This window comes from Xiphophorus hellerii, chromosome 8 (genome assembly GCF_003331165.1).
Source record: "Xiphophorus hellerii strain 12219 chromosome 8, Xiphophorus_hellerii-4.1, whole genome shotgun sequence".
NCBI lineage: Eukaryota > Metazoa > Chordata > Actinopteri > Cyprinodontiformes > Poeciliidae > Xiphophorus > Xiphophorus hellerii.
Window position 1 is genome coordinate 27,818,579 of NC_045679.1, and position 18,903 is coordinate 27,837,481.

The window sequence follows — 18,903 nt, forward strand, 5'->3', positions numbered from 1 at the left end:
CACCAGAAGCTCATTATTAGTAAGTTTTCTTTACAAGTAAATGCATTAACATGTTTGTTTTGCTTTTTTTCCTGTTTTTTAAAGTGTCAGAAAGACACTAACACCTGACAATATATGGTACTGAAAGCGATTAGAATATTGTGAAAATATTTCAATATCAATAAATAAATGGAGTGGTTCCTGTGGTTCTGATTTATAAATCCATCACACTGTCCCATATCTACCTTGAGTTTCTATGGTGTATGAAGATGTGCAGCTTGGACAACAGTCACCTCTCCACATCTAGTACAGTTCGACCGGCTTGCTACAACATTTTTGAACAATATTTCATGACATTAGAGTCACAGTTCTGAGACACCATTCATGTATTGTGCAGAAGTTAAATAAGTTTATACTCAATACAGCTTATCCATATAATAATTTGACTTGATCTCATGTTACATCATGCAGACTCTCAGTTTGCTGAATCTTCAAAGTAACAACAAGATGGCAGGTTAAGCAACTTTCTGATCAGTTCAGCTCATAATCATTGTGATGTTACTGACTATAGATCATTACCCATCATCCTAACATGGTCAGATAATCATTAAGTAAGGAAAAAATAATTATGTTTGACATTTATACAACTCGCTCCTTACGCAGTAACATTCTTCATCCTAACACACACTCTATACAAAACAGTGGCAACACATTTCATTTATAGATAAGAAAGAACTTGATGTTCATTTGTTAACGTTTTGACCTATGAAAGCCTTAACTTTAGATTTGCCAACATACATGGCAAAATAAGAAAGTAATGCCAGCTCAAGCATCTGTATGAAGACTTTAAGCTGCCTCTCCAGTTATAAAAACATCCATCCATCCATTTCCTGTACACCCTTGTCCCTTAAAGGGGTCGGGAGGTGCTGGTGTCTATCTCCAGCTAACCTTCCAGGCGAGAGGCGGGGTCACCCTGGACAGGTCGCCAGTCCGTCGCAGGGCAACACAGGACACACAACCATGCACACACACTCATACCTAGGGAGAATTTAGAGAGACCAATTAGCCTAACAGTCATGTTTTTGGACTGTGGGAGGAAGCCAGAATACCCGGAGAGAACCCATGCATACACAGGGAGAACATGCAAACTCCGTGCAGAAAGACCCTGGGCCGGGAATCGAACCCGGGACCTTCTTGCACCAAGGCAACAACTCTACCAACTGCGCCACTGTCCTGTAAAAAAACCCGATACTCTTAAAGTACCACTTTAGAAATAACTGACACAGTAAGAATAATGGGGAAGGAAAGTAAGTGTAACACACAACAACAGGTCTTGGATGGACATAGAGGAGGTTTAACAGACTGAGGGACTCCTGTAGGAAGCAGCTACTGGTCAGCAGTCGGCCTCTTTTGAACCCACAGATTAGCAGCAACTTTATGGTACCAAGAAACCCGAGTTTCTCCTAAAGATAACTGTTGATCTCTCTTCAAGATGGTGACCTCTGGAAGTGTAACTCTGAGACTAAATGTCACATTAACAATGGTGATAATGATGATGATGATGATGATGATGGTGGATATATGATAGGAATGGTTTGCAAGCAGTGGTGGTTATAAGTGCAGTACTGGTAACACGTTAGTGTATCGCCTAAGTTTAGATCTGAGCAGAACTGGTCGTCATTAGACGTTCTGATCCAGTCTTCCAAGGAGCGGGGGCTGTTAGTGGAGGGGAGGGGTCTGCTGATCTGCTGATTGGATAGCTGACGTTATGGCCTGTTCTTTGGCTCCTCCTCCTTGCAGAGGAGAGGCTTCATCAAGTATCGGTTGGGAATTAGGTCACTTCCTGTTAGAAAAGTGAGGCTTTTTTCTTCAGTTCGTTTCGTCTCCATAATGACAGGCGGTCAAACTCGCCGATGGGCATCCCGAACACCTCCTGGAACTCCTCCTGGGAGAGATGCCTCTGTCAGGACAGGAAGGGCCCAGAGTTGGTTAAAGTGCCTTCAGCTAGCGGACAAGCTTTAATCCACACCCAAACCTTTAGCCCTGGAGGCCAAGACTGGTCAGCTTAAACTACTAGGGGGTCACTAAATTCATTCATTTAAAAAAGCAAAAATTTGTTTGTTTTATCTGCACAACAATAAACAACATTTTTTATGAAATCTGTATATCATTAAAGATCCACAACTTTAAACGGACTCCGGACTGTTGCCTTAAATCTGGAAACTGACAGTTTCCAAATGATCAGGGTCATCAATTGTGTTTTATTTTGTTGGCAAATTTTATTTTTATTTTTTACTATTCTTGAATTGTGGTCAGGGGCCAAACAAAATCATCTCATGGGCCACAAATGGCCCCGGGGCCACACTTTGAACACCCCTGACCAGTGTTGTATAAAGTACTGAAATCTCAGAGTCAAGTAAAAGTACAAGTACCTCTCCAAAATACGACTTTGGTAAAAGTCGAAGTCACTGACTGAAATGTTACTTGAGTAAAAGTCTTAAAGTATCTGAAACGTCTTGTACTTAAGTATGGAAATTACTGTAAAAATGGATGTACTCAAGTAATGTAATGAAAAGTACAAGTAAAAAGTAAAACAAGGCAAGTGTGAATGACATTTCTTATATTTTGGTAAACTTGTCAAATAAACTTAAAATAATGTACCCAACCAAGTGCAGGCAAAATGAAACCTGCTAATAAATTGTTCCAGTTTTAAAGAGTAGCACATGTTAATGGTTTGTGGTTTTGAACTTGCATGCCTTTCCTATATTCGTTAAATTTAGTCTAAATTGCTATCGCTATGGCTTCTGTCCCCCATTGAACTAGGGTGACCAGACGTCCTCTTTTTCCCGGACATGTCCTACTTTTCAGACCTAAAAAGATGTCCGGGGGGAATTTAAAAATTGTCCGGGATTTTGGTCAACTGCCTCAAACACATTACATAGCTTACAGTGCATTATAGGGCACGGCGCTGCGTGTCACGTAATCCCTGAGCCGCGTCAGTGCGGGCAGCACTCTTCTGTGTTCGTCCCTCCCTCTCACCCGCTGTACGGTGTTCTGATTTCCCCAACAATGGGAGAAGCGAAACAGGTGTATCCTATTGGAGGTGATGAACAAGCCCAGGCAAGCAGGCTACGGACTTTGTTCGGTAGCCTACTTGCTAATCAGTAGATGGGGTCAAAACACTTTGTTTCTCTCTCTCGCTTTTTTGTAACGAGTAACTAAACCACACATTGAAAATGTATCGGAGTAAAAGTACGCAATTAAGTTCGGAAATATAGTGAAGTAAAAGTGAAAGTCATCAAAAATTTTCATACTCGAGGAAAGTATGAAGTACTCCAAAATATACTTAAGTAAAGTAGTGAAGTATTTTTACTTCGTTACTATACAACACTGCCCCTGACAGAGCGTTTGATTAATTTTGTTTTGCTCTCACAAGCTAAGCTGTCACCAGCAGGTGGATGCTCACCTCCAGCCGGGTCCGGTCCACTCCAGGGGGCAGCTTACAGCGCCCCCTGTGGGTTACAATCAGGGCTTCATATGGATAAATCTGAACAAAGAGCAGAAGATTCAGCCGGTCATTTCCTTTCCTTTAATACACTCAAAATGGAAGCATAACATGGCTGAAGCTAAACCTCAGTGTGTTTTAATGAGATTTATTCTGCATCAGAGGAGACACATGGTTGAATCCACTTCAGGAGAGCATGGAGTGGCATTAAAGCTGCAGGATGTAACTTTTATAAAAAAAATTCAGCTTTTCACATACTGTATTTGTGAAAACTGTCACCACAGTGTAATATGAGACAGTCAAGTTGTGAAAAAAATCTCCTCCACCACCTCCTCCCTGATCGACTGATGTCTGAAGAAACACACCACTCCATCAGAAACAACCAATCAGAGCCAGGAGGAGGACCTTAGTGCTGTCAATCAAGCTCATGTATTCGCTGCTCAATTTGCTAATGGTGGAGAGACAACTCACCATTACAGGAAATGTATCCACTATTATCGGTGGCTATGCTAAATGGCCTGAGCTGTAGCCTAGCAGAGAGCAAAGGGGAGGTTTTGAGCAGAGAGTAAATGAGGGTGATTGACAGCGCTAAGACCCTCCTCCTGGCTCTGATTGGTCATGTCTGACCGAGTGGTGTATTTCTGCAGATGGCAGAAGGACTACAGGAAGGAGGTGGCCTTCATAGATTATGTTTCATATTGTGCTGAGAAAACATGGTGACAGTTTTAACAAATATGTAAATGAAATATATTGTTTATAAAAGTTGTTTAAAGATTGTTTGCATGTGGAGGAAGGTGGTCTGCTCAAAGGAGACTGAAATGTTACCATCCTCACTATGAAACATGATAGAGGCAGCATCATGCTGTGGGGATGCTTTTATTCAGGAGAAACAAGGAAGCTGGTCAGAGCTGATGGACAGATGGATGGACATACAGAAGAACTCCTAATAGAGGTTGCAGAAGGTACTCACATGATATTCTTATGCTAGAATGGACTAGTCAAAGTCCACATCTAGATCCAGCCTGCAGTCTGCGATGTGGCAGGACTGGAACATTAATATTCACAGACACTCTCCAAATCTCAGTGGAATAAGTTCATGTTTGCAACCTGACATTGTTAAACCTTTTTGTGCTGTGTGTGTATGTGCGTGGGTGTGTGGGTGTGTGTGTGTGTGTGTGGAAGTATTAGTTACTATTTATAAGTTCTACATTTCCATCAGTAGGCGAAGGAAAATTAGGGAAATGTAGTTCCCTTCACTTTTTAACTAGTTTCCCTTTAAACATGTTAAGTTTCTTTTTAATTTGTTTCCAAAGAATTTAACTCAAAGCATTGATATGTATAGGAAATATGTTTTGTACTTTTTGTTTCTTAGAAGGCAGTGAAATCTTACATATCCATCTTCCTCATTTCATTCCACCAATCACAGAAATTTGTTTCCTGTTTCTCCTAATTGCTGCTAAAGTGACTTTACATTTTAAACTGTAAAAGCCTTAATAACTGGTGCTGGTTCTGAGATCAGTGTTCATGAACACAGACCCAGAGGCTGGGCTGCATTTAACCCTTTCAGCAGGTCTCACCTTCTGCTCCAGGATGCTCGGCAGGGAATTCCCTCTATCCATGCGATCTCTCCGGCTCTCTCCATTCTACACACACACACACACACACGCACACACACACATTTCAGACACACCCTGTCCAATAGCTGCTAAAATGTAAGCTACACAAAGAGCATGGCAGAAGAAGCTGAGCAGAGTCACACTGTTAGATTCCTGTTAGGTCCTGAAGCAGCTAATGCTAAAGGTTAGCTGCAGCTTCCTGCAGTTCCTCTCCAGACTGCAGCTCCTGTTTCACCTCACAGAAACATCAAGTTTAATCTTTCAGGAACTAAATGTTTCATATCATAATTTAAATGTAAAAGAACGATTGCTTGTGTTGCTACACAAAAATAAGCTAAGTAGGGCTGCAACTAACAATTCTTTTAGTAACCCATTGCTTTATCAATTATTCTGTTGATTAATTGATTATTCTGACACTCAATCAGAGAGAAAATTGTCACATTCTATAGATTTTTCATTTAGTCGCTTTAGCATATTTTACGCAATATTAAAAATACATTTAAAGATGTAAATAATTCACTTCATTTAAAAAAAAAACATTTTATTGTGTAAAATGCAATAACAGAATTCCTTTAGCATGGCTTGATCATTTGTAGCAAATGATGCATCTACAGCTAAAGAAATGGGTCGATCATCAACATGTGAAGCTCAGGCCTTTCTACTGGACACAGTGTAGGGATTGGTCTGGTGATTATTTCTCTGATTAATTCATTAGTAATTGGATAGTAAAATGTGCTTGATAGGAGATTGTTTTTTCTTACAGAATTTGAACCAGGTGAAACTAAAACTGACACTTGAGGAGTTCTGGATGGAACACATATACAGAAAAAGAAGTTTTTGTAAAATGTATGTATTTTTGTACAGATTTGATTTGATTACTGTTCTGAATGTGTTGTTTCAGGAAATGATCATTTTTAGAGTCTGTACACTCCAGGTAATGATTAATCAATTACTTAATTAGTTGACGGTTATTTCAAAAATCAATAATCATCATGATTAATCCGATTAATCCAATGAATTGTTTCAGCCCTAAAGTTAAGTTTGCTTTATTACCTAAAATAAAAACATTTCTTAGCTAGATTTTTCTCTTGAACATGAGAGACAGAAAAATAGAAAGCTGGGAAAGAACTGAAAACATAGATATAACACAATAAATAAATGATGACTCAATTAGAAAAAGAAATAGAGACTGAAAAGTTGAACTGAAGCAATAAATAAATGTACCTTTATACACCAAATATATGAGCATCTTAACAGTAAAGAGTTGATTCTTTAAGCTTTAGTACTCTCTCATACTCCATCCATTAAAAGCGGGCCAAATGGGGTACAGACTGGTTCAGAAGTGGTTCAGAAACATGGTGTGAAAAGATTGGTGCAGCAGCAGGACATTGACATGGCCATGCACATAAGCACACACATGAACACACACTTACCTGAGCAGCTGCAGGACACCAGGACAGAAAGAGAAAGGACACAGAGAGGTTGAGAACAGGAAGTCATCATCACAGAGTTTCATCGGGACTAGAGGTGTCCCTGAAACTTCCCATATAAATATAGTTCCTTGCAGAAGTATTCACATCCCTATATAGTGTCCATATATAGTATGAATATGTTCCAACCACTAATATTCTAATATGAGCCAGTATAGAGCTGGGAAGCAGAAGGGATCTGTGCATGGTTTAAAAACCTTATTAAAGTTTGTGGTTCAAAGGTTAGCTACTACGTTTGCTGCTATAACAACACCAACAGGAGAACACATATAAAGTGGCTTTTGATTAAGTAGCTACATAATTTTAATGCAATTAATTGTAATTTTCCTATTTACATGCAGAAGTCCAGAGCAGGAACCTTAGTATTTGCTTCTGGTGTGTTTAAATCTGATGCACAAGCAACATCCACAAACAGCAGCAATGGACGACAAAGAGGTTTCTCTCTGTCCACTGAGGGTCCATTTCTGTGTCAAAACGATCTGACTGGACTGCTGTTGTGTTCAGGTTGTGCTAAAAGGCTCCCACCTGGCCGTCCTTTATCTCCGTCTGTAGAAAACTCTTCCGACTGCATCTAAGGAACAGGAGAACAGGAAGCATTCAGGATACCAGGAGCAAACATGGAGGCTGATGTCTGACGCTGCCGGCCTGAAAGCCAGCGGCAATACTCACTCTGGTCAGGGCAGAGCGGGACGGAGACTTTGATGCACTGGCTGACACACCTGCTGAGGAGAGGGAAACAAAGTGGGGTCTGACCGGTTGTTCAGCTGGAGCGGAGACGTGTGAGACAACCGATGGACTCACTGCTATGCATGTGTGTTCTGTCTGGCAGAGACTGTGTCTTCCTCCTGATGTGGACACTCTTCTCCTTCTCCTCCTTCAGGATCAGACGGCCCAGGTTGGACTTGATCTGCAGACAGAACACAGCCGATGGTGGAGGAAGAGCAGAACACTTCCAGCACTGCTCACACGTTTACATACATGCAGCCTTTGAGTTGCTATTTTCCAGGGTTTTTATTCAGCAGTCTGGATTCAACATTTTTCAACATTCTTTAAGACCACAGTTTGAGGCACAAGCTGGAGGTTATTGGTGTTTTTCACTCATCCAAGTCAAAATTATGCATACAGGCTGAAACATGCAATTGCAATAGTGTCTCTTTTTTCCCTTTAGTTCATCAAACTGTTCCCAGAATCCTTTGAGAAAATCTTGGCCACTAAAAGTGAGCGTCCAGCCAACTATGTTGTTGGCATGCATGATACTTCTAAGATGTTAACCTACCAAATACTGCATCATAGCTGTCTTTTGAAATTTTAACAGTGCACACACTAATACTTCAATTATGTTTGTAATACAATTCATACTGCTGAAATTAAAAAAAGAATTTTCTGTCAAACATTAGAACTGGTTGTGAAGCTAAAGCTGCCATTGACTGTTTCTGATTTCCACAAAAGGCCAGAATGGTTTCAAAAGTTGTTCTCTCATCATTTTGTAAAAGCTTTTTACATCTATTCAGGTTATATTTGATATTAAATATTATATCTGATACTAAGATCGGTTTGATGACTCAAAAGAATTTAAGCATGGCAAGAAAGTCAAAACAGTCAATACTTTTTATGTCACTATATCCTTCACAGTAAAAGTTCCATATTTCTACCTAAATGCTGTTTTTTAAAAGTTATCGTTTGCTCTACATTGATTCTCCACTTGTAAAAAACAAAACACAAACAAAAAAATCAGGTCTAATGAATTAACTTAAGGTGATGTAAACTGTCAGGATGTGGTCCAGACCTTCTCCAGCTCCTGCTCCTGCTGCTCCTGCTGCTCCTGCTCTTCTTCTGTCACGTCTTCAAACTCATCTTCTTCCTGAAGTTTCTTCTTCCTCCACTCGATCTCTGTGAAGGTCATCATTGTTAAAGACGCTCACCATGAGTGGTCACTGTAGGAAGGATAAGTGTGTATTGTGTTACCCATAGCAGCCAGTGAAGGTGGGCAGGGCCAGTACTCTGTCTCAATCTTGGAGGGCTGGTTGGGGTCTGGAGGCTGGGCGGCGGGGAACTTGGCAGACTGAATGACCCCGCTGCCCTCTGACGGTTTGTTAAGGTCTGCGGGGCGAAGAAGGGAAGTAGCTGAGTGACAACAGCAGCAACAACAACAACCGCTTCATAGAAAAGAGATGGAGAGAAACAAGAGCTCACCGTGTTTGTAGATCGGAGGCTTCCTGTAGATGTTGGAGCCGTTATCTGGGAGTTCAAGAGAAGAAGAACTGTTATCAGATTTATCATATTTACCGTCTGTGGCAGCAGGAGTGTTTGATCAACACCACACACATATCAGTAAGAACTGCTAAACAAATATTAAATTGTTAAAACAACAACATATATTTCATTTATTGAGCTCTACCTAGAAAAAAGTCATCACTGAATTTACTGATATTGTGTTTAGTGTTTAGCTTGAGCTGGGTTTACTTTAGAGTTGTGATGGGAAGTTGCTGCAACGCCCCATGGTGGATGACAGAGGAAATGCATGCTCCAAAAAAAATAAAAAGGCTGTTTAATGTAAGATTTAAATTTCCAGGATCAAAGAAGACTACATGTCCTTCCCATATGGATTTGCTGCTTTTACAGTTTGATACCTCATGTTAACATTTTAATGAGTATTGAGGATTTTATACACATTCATCTATATACACATTCATACCTTTCTACCATTGCATGACAATGGACCTGACTCAACACGACTCGACTTGACGGCTCACTGGGTTGCTGCACCCAACAACTTGAAGTTATACCAGTTATGTCAGGTTGTCTTTCATTCAGTGTGGGGGCTAATATATCCTTTACCAAAGACACCAGCAGATGTTCTCTGGATGGAGTCAGTAAGGAATCCAGAAAATAGCCACATTTATTATGTGTGTGCGAGTGTGTTTGTGAGTAGGGGTGTGTGCGCACACTAGCTACCTGGTCGATGGAAATGCTGCAGGCTGGTGCTTATCTTGCGACCTGCCTGCAGTTGCAGCGTGGATCCTCCAGGGGAGCCACTGTCGCTCTCTGCTCTGCGACCTTTCACCTGAACAGGAAGCAGGAATCAGATTAAACACTTTGGTTCTCTCCACTGTTGCTACAGATGTATTGTGGGTAATTCAAAGCATCTCCAATAGACAAAAAGTGTCCAACACTTTGACACGAAACTCAGACCTGTTTACACTGGTTTATGGTGTTGGAAGAAAATACATAAAACATTTCTTTTATTCAGACACAAATTATTTGTGGTGGAATTTGTTCAAAAGTCTTGTGGAAATCTCAACACATTCCTGTGACTGATGCTGAGCTCCAAAATAAAAGTGCTGTTATATGTTGCAGTAACAGTTACTATGGACTGAAGAGTTCTATTGATGGTTTTCCCACTTGCTTCAGTTCCTGGCCCTCTCGGCAAACTGCAAATCAGTGTCACATTTCTTTATGAGAAACACAAAGCAGCAATTGATGCTGAAGGGTCAGATGAAAAAAATCTGAATGAGTGAAAAGACCAAACAGCTGAGGTCAAGACCTTCAAGTGAGGCGTGGGACAGTCAGAACGGTCTCCAGAGGGTCATCTACTGTGTGAAACATCACAAAATGACCAAAACAGATTTTTTTTACCAAAATACTCATTTACATGCAGTAAGACTGAGTACAGCAACAAGAACCAACAGGAGTTACAGAGGCACAGAATCCAGACAACCAACAAGAAATCTGCCAAAATTCAGTTTCTACAAACAAATGGTAAAAATGTCAATTTACTAGAAAACAATAAGATATTTATTAAGCAGCCCCCCTTCCCAAAAAAAACATGTTCACGTAGTAACCTATTTAGCTGATAACGCTAAACTAAAGCCAAATATTTATGTTTGGAGGTTTCTTAGAGACAAACAGGAAAAGATAAAGTCTGAAGGACGCCACATGTTGACTCTGCAGTACTACAAGCTAATGCTACAGCAACTTAAAAAGGTCAATAAAGCTGCATCTGCAACAGTGAAGCACTTAGCCTCCCAGATGACATAAGCTAAAGCTAACACTAATGCTATCTGTTTAGCTTCACGGACACGGAGAGCTTTTATGGTAATCTGACTGTCGGTTTGTGCTCCCATGTCAGGATGTACTTCTTACTTGCAAAGTTCTGAACCACACAGTGCTCCGATCTACTGTGGTACCAACTACTGAAGGAAAATCTTAATGAGCCAACAGCTCCGACAGATCCTTAACACTGAAGCAACAAAAGAAACCAGTAACCCCTCTGCTCCCCCCAAAAAAGAAATATGAAACATTTCCTGTGGTATCAAAAAATACCACAGTTTTTTCTCTTTGAAATTCTATGATAGGTTTGTCTTTGAATCAAAACCAGGAGGCTGGCATCAGGTATGCCTGACAGTAGAGAACATCTGAGACACCATCCAGCAACAAAATATTCCTGGAGTGGATCAGAAATGCTAAGACAGTGTTTATGGCAACATAAACAAAATATTAAAGCAGAGGAGAAGCAGGAATTGTTACTGAAGTATAATCTGCTGCACAGGATGTACCACTGGCAACCGGTTGACATCAGGAAATTAAACTTATGGGTAGAGAATGCCCAAACAGGTCCAATCAAACAAACAGCTAGCACACTGTGCAGAAACTTGATTATTATAAATATTTTATGTATATATGCAAAGTATGGTCCCATAATTGTCTTGCAACAAAAAAGTCCTGGACTTGAATCAAAGTTGGGGTCTTGCTGTATGTTCTCGTGTATACATTCATTTTTTCTAGGAATTCCAGGTTTTCCCTCACAGTTCAAAAACATGCACTACAATAAATGATCACTAGTAGAGTGCATGTATGGTTTTCTGTCTGGAGTTGAACTGTCCAAGGTGTATCCTGACTCTCACCCATTGACTTCTCAAGGCAGAAAACAGTGATGACAGAGGGAACAAAAAATATACAATTCAAGACTTAATCTGAAGCAAACACATCAGAGGAAACATAAACTGTAGCATCTAAGCAGCTTGTAGCAGATCCTACCTCAGGAGACCTGGAGGGAGACATGGCAGGAGGGGACAGAGAGCGCTGCAAAGACAAAAAGATAACCACTTAATGGTTAAGTACTCTGGTATAGAGACCTAATTCTCCAAACCTGTAGAAATATTACAAGTATAGAGCAGTCTAAGTGTTCTTGTGCATGCAACGTTAACAGGTCTCCCATTACTGCTACCCATGTAGGGGTGTGTGTGTGTACCTCTCTGCGTGGCGGGTCGAGTGGTGAGAAGCTCAGGTGGGGTTGATAGGTCATCAGGTCAGGCCTTTCCACCTGCAGGATGGCTTTATCTCTGGGCAGTGCAGCAAGGTCTTTGTAGCCAACCATCTGGTCATTCAGACGAGCCTAAACACACACACACACACACACACACACACACAGAGTATATATATACAGTATATATATATATATATATATAGAGAGAGAGTATATCACTGCTAGTAAGAGGAGTGTGTTGCAGACAGAGGATAGAGGAATTTCAGCAACAACAGCAATTTGTATGCGAGTGGCTTTGGAGAACACTAGGTCTGCAGCATACAGTCTCTGAGATAGACTCAGGTAGGCCATGAAGCATTTCTTATCATGAAACCCACAACTAAGCCTGAAGTTGCATCACTCAGATTCTGCACTCAGAGGAAAACTGACAGAGATGTCAACTTTTCCAAATCAAAGAAGGAACATGTCTGTGTTGTATTTACCATGATGCCAGTGGCAGGAGACCCCGGAGCGCTCGGGCCCCTAGATGATGGAAGGATAACAGGAGTTACACGTCCCTCCACCTGCAAGAACAGTCAGAAACATTCAGATGTTTCAAATGGTTCCAAACTCACAAGTCCCAAACATTGTTTTTTTTTCCCTTTTAACTGTTACTGATAATACAGGAAGATGAATCACCTTTTGCATGGCTGTAGAGAGACTGCCCTTCTGCTCAGTTTAAACCAGCTGGGGGAGGATAGGAGGACAGACAGGGAGTCAGTGACATCTTCCCTTTTACCCAACATGTCACCAGAGCCTGGCATTTTAGCATGAATGAGTTCTGGACTGACTCATCTAGATCCTGATTCTGAGTGAGAAGCATATTAATAACTTTTTCTTCCCACAGCTGAACATCGTGAAGGGTAAGATTTTAAAATGCTCTCTGCTCTTCTCCAACAGCAAAACAGCCTGGCTTTTAACCAAAAACAGGAAGCAACATAGAGACACAGTTACTTAAAACCATTCATGCTAGAAGAATGCGTTCACATGTAACACACCATGTGTTCATGACAAAGACTCATTGAAAGGTTGGATGACTAGTCGTAGCAGAGAATATCCATGTTTGATTCCTTCCCTTATAATTTGGCAGAGAGAAAGAGAAAAATGTTCAGGTATACCACCTATCATCACATTGGACAACTTCAGGGACTACCAAACATGTTTCAACCAGTAAAGGCGTCAACTCTATCCTGGTCATTGCTGTCCTACAAATCTCATTTCATTTCAGTGGTCAGCCTGGGTTTTCTCCCATTGACCTGGATTCTTCCAGAAGAATTTCAACTGGGCCAATCAGTGAACAGAGGAAATTGTGAACAATGACGTTGCTTTTCTGCGTTTTTTTTATAATTGCAGTCTGCCTGTAGTTTTAGCAATGGCAGTGGAGAAAGTGAGCAAACCTGTTCAGTCCATGTTGCTCACACTTCCAAATAATGAATTCACATTAACAGCCTCGTTCAGATCAGCTATTCTCTCTTTGCAGTGGAGGATGACTGTTTACAATGCAGGCAAATTTCCGGTGCCGTCAATCTGGCGTATTACATATGTCATGGTCAAATATTGAATGATTGGCAAAATTTATTTTAGAGTCCACAACTCTGAATAACCAATGACCCAGACCCATCAACTCTTACCAAAGGACATTTTCCTCTAGCAGCAGTGAAAACACAACTACATAAACGATGAATTTATCAAAGCTTTCCTTCAGATACAGGAGATCAAACATCTGATGAAAGAGGAGCAGCACCTATCATATCTCTTGACACCAAGCAGCAAAGCGATTTATCACAGAAATCAGTGATTAGATTAGCAATCTATGTACACCACACTGCATTCAATCTCTATGATAACCACCTTCTGTATCATCCAGTGGTGGTGGTAGTCTCCACTGCTTCAGGTTTTAATCAGGCATCAGAATATTGGTTTTGTATCAGAACTGAGCATGTTAATTGCAAGTATTGCCAGTACATTCAACTGGATTCAAAGTCTTTGCTAATGGCTCGTTCACATAGCATAGATTTTGACATTTTCGGCCAATTTTGGTGACAGCAAGAGGCTGGGCTGCTGCAACAATGGTAGAGGAGCAATTCACTGGGATGTAATGTTCCATTTCTGGTGGAAAGTGGGTGGCATAAACCAGACAATTTTTCTAGGATGAAAAAAGCTTAAACATAAAGTTTAACAGCATTTTTTATTATTATTTTATATGTTGAGAACTGTAAAAAAAATATCTGACAAAGGCAAGTTTAGTGACTGGTCACTTTTTGATGAAATCAGCCAGTTAATGTTTTGTTCTCAACACTGGCAGCAGGTGTCATTTTGTTATTTACACTTTGTTATTCTGTTCTTCTGCAGCGTGGCTCATTTTGTACATGATCAAACCAATAATTCATAAATAATTTTTCTAGAAACTTTTTACGTGAATCGTAAGTTTATTTCACAGTAGGGGACTGATTCCAGGTTCTTCCTGTTAGGTCTATTCTTCAAATAAACTGCAGCAAGGGGAGAAGCCTGTCAGACTCCAACGGGGTCTTGCCACCCTTCAATATTTATTCACTTCTAAGCATTGGCGTGTCGTCATAGTGATAATTCAACAGCAAAAACAAGTACAGGAAAATGCATTCCATATATGTTAACTCTTTAAGAAAGCTGTGTTGGATGTCACCTATCTTTGTAGACAGGTGCGAAAGCGTTTTGCAACTTGTCTGGAAATATTTTTAACAGGAAATCACAACTTGCCGAAGTATAAAAAAATACAGTAGATATATGAATAAAATGGTAAAAAGTATCAGTAAAATAAATGGTAAAAAGTATCAATAACCCCATCACTTCCTTCCACATGTTGATGTGCCACTGGGTAAGAGACATGATGTTGACAGAACCTAATAGGACTAAATATGACGTGTGTGTGTTTAGTTTCTTATAAGTAAAACATTGAAGTGATACTCTGATTGTTAAAAAGGATTTAAAATTTCAACAATATTTCCTATAATCTTGTCACAAACCCATCCATAAGTCATTGCTAAATGCCTTGCTAAGCAGCATGAGTGGATGCTGTGCTCCATCTGAGCTGTGTTACAGAACCAGCGCTCCAGTTTCAAACCTTCATCCTCACATGGAGAGTGTCCCTGAGGTGACCGAGGACATGATGGGGCAAGGAGGCTGGGACGCCATTGAGTCAGTTTCAGGGCTGGCTGTTATCTGACCTTCCTCTAGGGACAGCTCAGGGTGGGGGGCGCTGTGTTCGCAGTAACTACACCTTATATCTTAAGAACATGAGGGCCTGTCTGCTAATGCTTTGCCGGGGGGTTAAAGCTTCCAGACTTCCTGTGAAGCAGCTTTTTTCATTTGCCTTCCTCCTCCCCTCCTGTTTATCAGCTCCTCCAGCCGGGCCAACGCCCAGGCGCTCCTCAACTGTTACTGCTGTGGTTACACTCCTCCCTCCAGAGGGACGACGGAACACAGCCAGCAGCAACCAGCAGCTCATGTCTGCAGCCCAAAGCTGCTGAGGTATCAGCTAGAGAGGAGCTCCCTGCTGGCCTCACCTGAACCTGACCTGAGTAGACCGGGAAGCAGCTTTCTGTCCAAAATACCACAAAACCTCACGGTGAACAAGCACCTCCATAAACAAACACTATACCAGGAGAAGAAGAGCTGGAGGAGGAAAGAAACTAAAGGTGTGTTTGATGCTAAGGAGGTCATTTGACTGTTGGAGTAGGAATCCATCTCAAACTGTTGGATTAAAGCTAAACTCTCAATGCTAGCTCAGGTTAGCATAAAAATAAAAACAATTAGCTTCTGTGCAGGGCTGGAACGATTAACTGCATTAAATGTCAATCGATTTTTGAATTAATCATTCATTAATTTAGTAATCAATTAATCGTTAACTGGTGGATGCAAACTCAAAACACTCATTTGCTGAAAAAATAACACTCAGAGCAGTAATTAACCCAAAACTGTACTAAAAACATCTACATTTTGCAATTGAGTTAAAAAAACCAACCTTTGTATGTAAATGTCTTCTGAACTCATGAATTGGGAGTTTTAGCTTCACCTGGTTCAAATTCTGAAGAAAAAAAACAAACACCTTTTCCTGCCCAGTTATTAATCAGTTAATCAAAAACAAATCACCAGATCAGCCCCACATTTTAACTTCAGAAGAAATGCCAGAGTGTTTCACATGGTGATGTTATAGCTGCAGATGCATCCTTTACTACAAATGATCAAGTGTTCGCTAAAGGAATGCTGTTAATGCATTTTAGGCAAAAAAATGTTGATTTTGTTGCTTAAAGAAGGAATCTGTTTATTTGCATATTTTAATGTATTTCTATTATTTAAAAAAGGGATAAGACGTTGAATGACAAATCTGTGGAATGTGTCAATTTTTTAGTCCAATTAATCAATTAATTGTCAGAACAATTGACAGAATAATCGATTACTAAAATAATTGTAGGTTGCAGGCAGCCCTAGTTGTGTGTCAAAACATCACATCAGTAACACACACATCCCAGCAGCTGTGTTATGCAGCTTTGCATCTTTCTACTTTGTTTTCTGTGGGTAACTTTTTGTTTCTGTCATTTCTTTGTTGTCACTATTTAATCCATGTGGATGAATTGTTTCTATAGCACTTTTTCTGTATGTTTTTGGTAATTTCAAAATTTTTTATTAACTTTTTTGATCTGTCTATGTGACTGCACTTCTAGTAGCACTGGTGCTTTGCAGAAAGGAGGTTCTGGGTTCGAATCCCAGCCTGGGGTCTTTCAGCATGGAGTCCACATGTTCTCCCTGTGCAAGTGCTTCCTGGGTACTCTGGTTTCCGCCGACAGGAAACAGTCAAAAACATCCATGTATTACTTAGAATCTTTAAGCTTCCCTTAAGTGTGAGGTGCAGGGTTGCATTGCCCTGTGATGGACTGGCAACCTGTCCAGGGTGAACCCCACCCTTGGCTCCTTGACTGCTGGATAGGCCCATCAGGTTTTGCTTGTTGCCTTTTTTATTTTTTAGTTCTTTATCTATGTGTTGTCACTTCCTGTGTACCGTCATTACGCCTCCTTGTGTTTGGTGGCTCAGTTCTGTGCAGGCTTCTCTCTCTTTGGGCCTCTTTAAACATTGCAAAGCAGGAGATTTTAGTTTAAATAATCTATAATCAATAGGAATATTGATCCCCTGTTGTTTCCCCTTTATATATTAAGGTTTAAAAAAACCAAAAGTGAAGCAACAAAGATATGTTTGGGTCAATAAATGCACAGTAAACTGTACCTGGTAACTGTAAAGTGGGTAAAACTACTGAGTAATAATTTGTGTGCGTGCGTGTGGGTGTGTGGGTGTGTGTGTGTGTGTGTGTGGTGTGTGTCTGACAGTGATCTAAGCAGCTGCAGTCTGAGTGTCTGTAAGGCTGATAGTCTTATCACCGAGAGCTTTTAGCTGCCAGAAAGCCAGTGATGGAGCTCAGCTGAGGGTGTGTGTGCTCCATAATGGGACATACACTTACAAGAGACCAGCTGAATGTACAAAGTCAGGCAGGAAGGATGTTTCCCACAACATTACTGGGCCCAATCAACAACTACAGTCCATCTATGAATACTGACCAAGCTTGGTGAAATCCTGTTATCCACCAAAAACACAGTCGCTTCATCTGTACATGTTCATTTGTTTTCAAGCATAAAAAGCTGAGAACTATTTATGTTTTAACTTTTAATTTGATTAGAACAAGGGTGTCTGCTTCAACTCTGCACTAAAAGATGTCTGAGACAGAAATCTTTTCCTCTTTATAGTTCAAATAATATTTCAGTTCTGCTTCACAAATATCACATCAGTCACCATGTCTAAAAACATTTTTTAGATAATGTGCTCATCTAAAAACAAGCTGGATTGTATTTAGATTTTAGAAGCAGATGAAATTTGAGACAATTAAATGCATATGATCTATAAATGAAAAATGAAATGAATCAATAGATGTGTTTTCAAGAACTCCTTGTGAGAAAGATTGGCAGATTTGATGATTCATTTTACTCAACTTTCAGTTCTCTTGACCTTAGTTTTCCAAGTTTTGAGTGAAAGCAAATCAAGGTTAAAATTTTATAGTTATGAACAATTTCTTTATTTTGTTCTTTTAGCTCTCCTGGACTTTTCACATTTAATTAATAAACATTACAAAACAGATTTATGTGGAAATGGGATCGCTAACCATTTTTTAAAATCTGTAACCTATCATTCCTTTCCCTAAAGTCTGAATTCAGAATGAATAGTTAAGCAAACCTCCCAGTTTGATTAACCGGATGGATCCCGTTCCCCGCCGCTGCTGCCTCAGGTCTGCGGGTTTGGTGATGGCAGCAGCAGGGTGAACAAATTCTGGAGATGTTCGAACCAGACAAAAGCCCATGTGAAGGCCTTCCCCTCACAATTAGATGCGATGTGCTGCTAAAGTGGCGTTTCAACAATCTAATTCAGTTTGTTCGGTCCACCTGATCCCCGAGCAGAACCGACAAGGCCCGGAATCTTCACCTGCACGCGCAAACAAGCCCCGTTCGGTTTGTTTTCCGGCGATAAACGACGGTGAAAAAGAGGCTCGCGGAGGATACTGCGGGTCATGTGCGGGATGCGGGGATGCGGGAGACGAGAGGAGGAAGGACTGATGAAAGAACAGACGGAGAAGAGGCTGAAGACGGTCCTACCTGGAAACAGCGGCCCGGAGCTCAGAGTGAAAACATCCAGCAGAGAAGCCGAGCCGCTCGGAGCGATGAAGGAGGAGAAGAGGAGGAGGAGAGGAGGCTGTTTTCCTGTTGCTCTGTCGTGGGCCGGTCCACTATGTGCTGAAGGGGGGAAGAGAACAAGCACCATTGCCCCCCAGTGGGCACGCGCTCCGTCCTCCTGCAGCTCGCGCACACTCACCAGTCACAACACAAGCATGTTTACGTCACCAGGCTGCTGTCCCTGCGCGGGATGTCCTGAGACGGGACGAGCCCATCGTACAGCAGCGAGGCGACAAACAGCGGGGCTCTATGGAAAGC

The 18,903-nt window shown here is 40.9% G+C and overlaps 1 protein-coding gene across 3 annotated transcripts; it reads right to left on the minus strand.

The window, feature by feature from the left end:
* Positions 1 to 1,038: 1,038 nt before the first annotated feature.
* On the minus strand, positions 1,039 to 18,827 carry dmtn (dematin actin binding protein). 3 transcript variants are annotated; one of them, XM_032570662.1, is made up of 16 exons: positions 18,568 to 18,827; positions 12,535 to 12,582; positions 12,339 to 12,419; positions 11,842 to 11,985; positions 11,628 to 11,672; positions 9,546 to 9,654; positions 8,784 to 8,828; positions 8,556 to 8,690; positions 8,377 to 8,480; positions 7,392 to 7,497; positions 7,260 to 7,309; positions 7,116 to 7,161; positions 6,534 to 6,541; positions 5,062 to 5,127; positions 3,446 to 3,526; positions 1,039 to 1,939 (listed from the first exon to the last, which is right to left on the minus strand). In XM_032570662.1, exons 2-16 carry the CDS (start codon positions 12,541 to 12,543, stop codon positions 1,826 to 1,828), a joined length of 1,143 nt encoding a protein of 380 aa, XP_032426553.1. In that variant the 5' UTR covers positions 12,544 to 12,582; positions 18,568 to 18,827; the 3' UTR covers positions 1,039 to 1,825. The 3 variants fall into 3 exon arrangements, with proteins under 3 accessions (XP_032426553.1, XP_032426552.1, XP_032426554.1); XM_032570661.1 differs by having other exon boundaries at positions 7,260 to 7,312; positions 18,568 to 18,825; XM_032570663.1 differs by lacking the exon at positions 12,535 to 12,582 and having other exon boundaries at positions 7,260 to 7,312; positions 18,568 to 18,825.
* Positions 18,828 to 18,903: the final 76 nt, after the last annotated feature.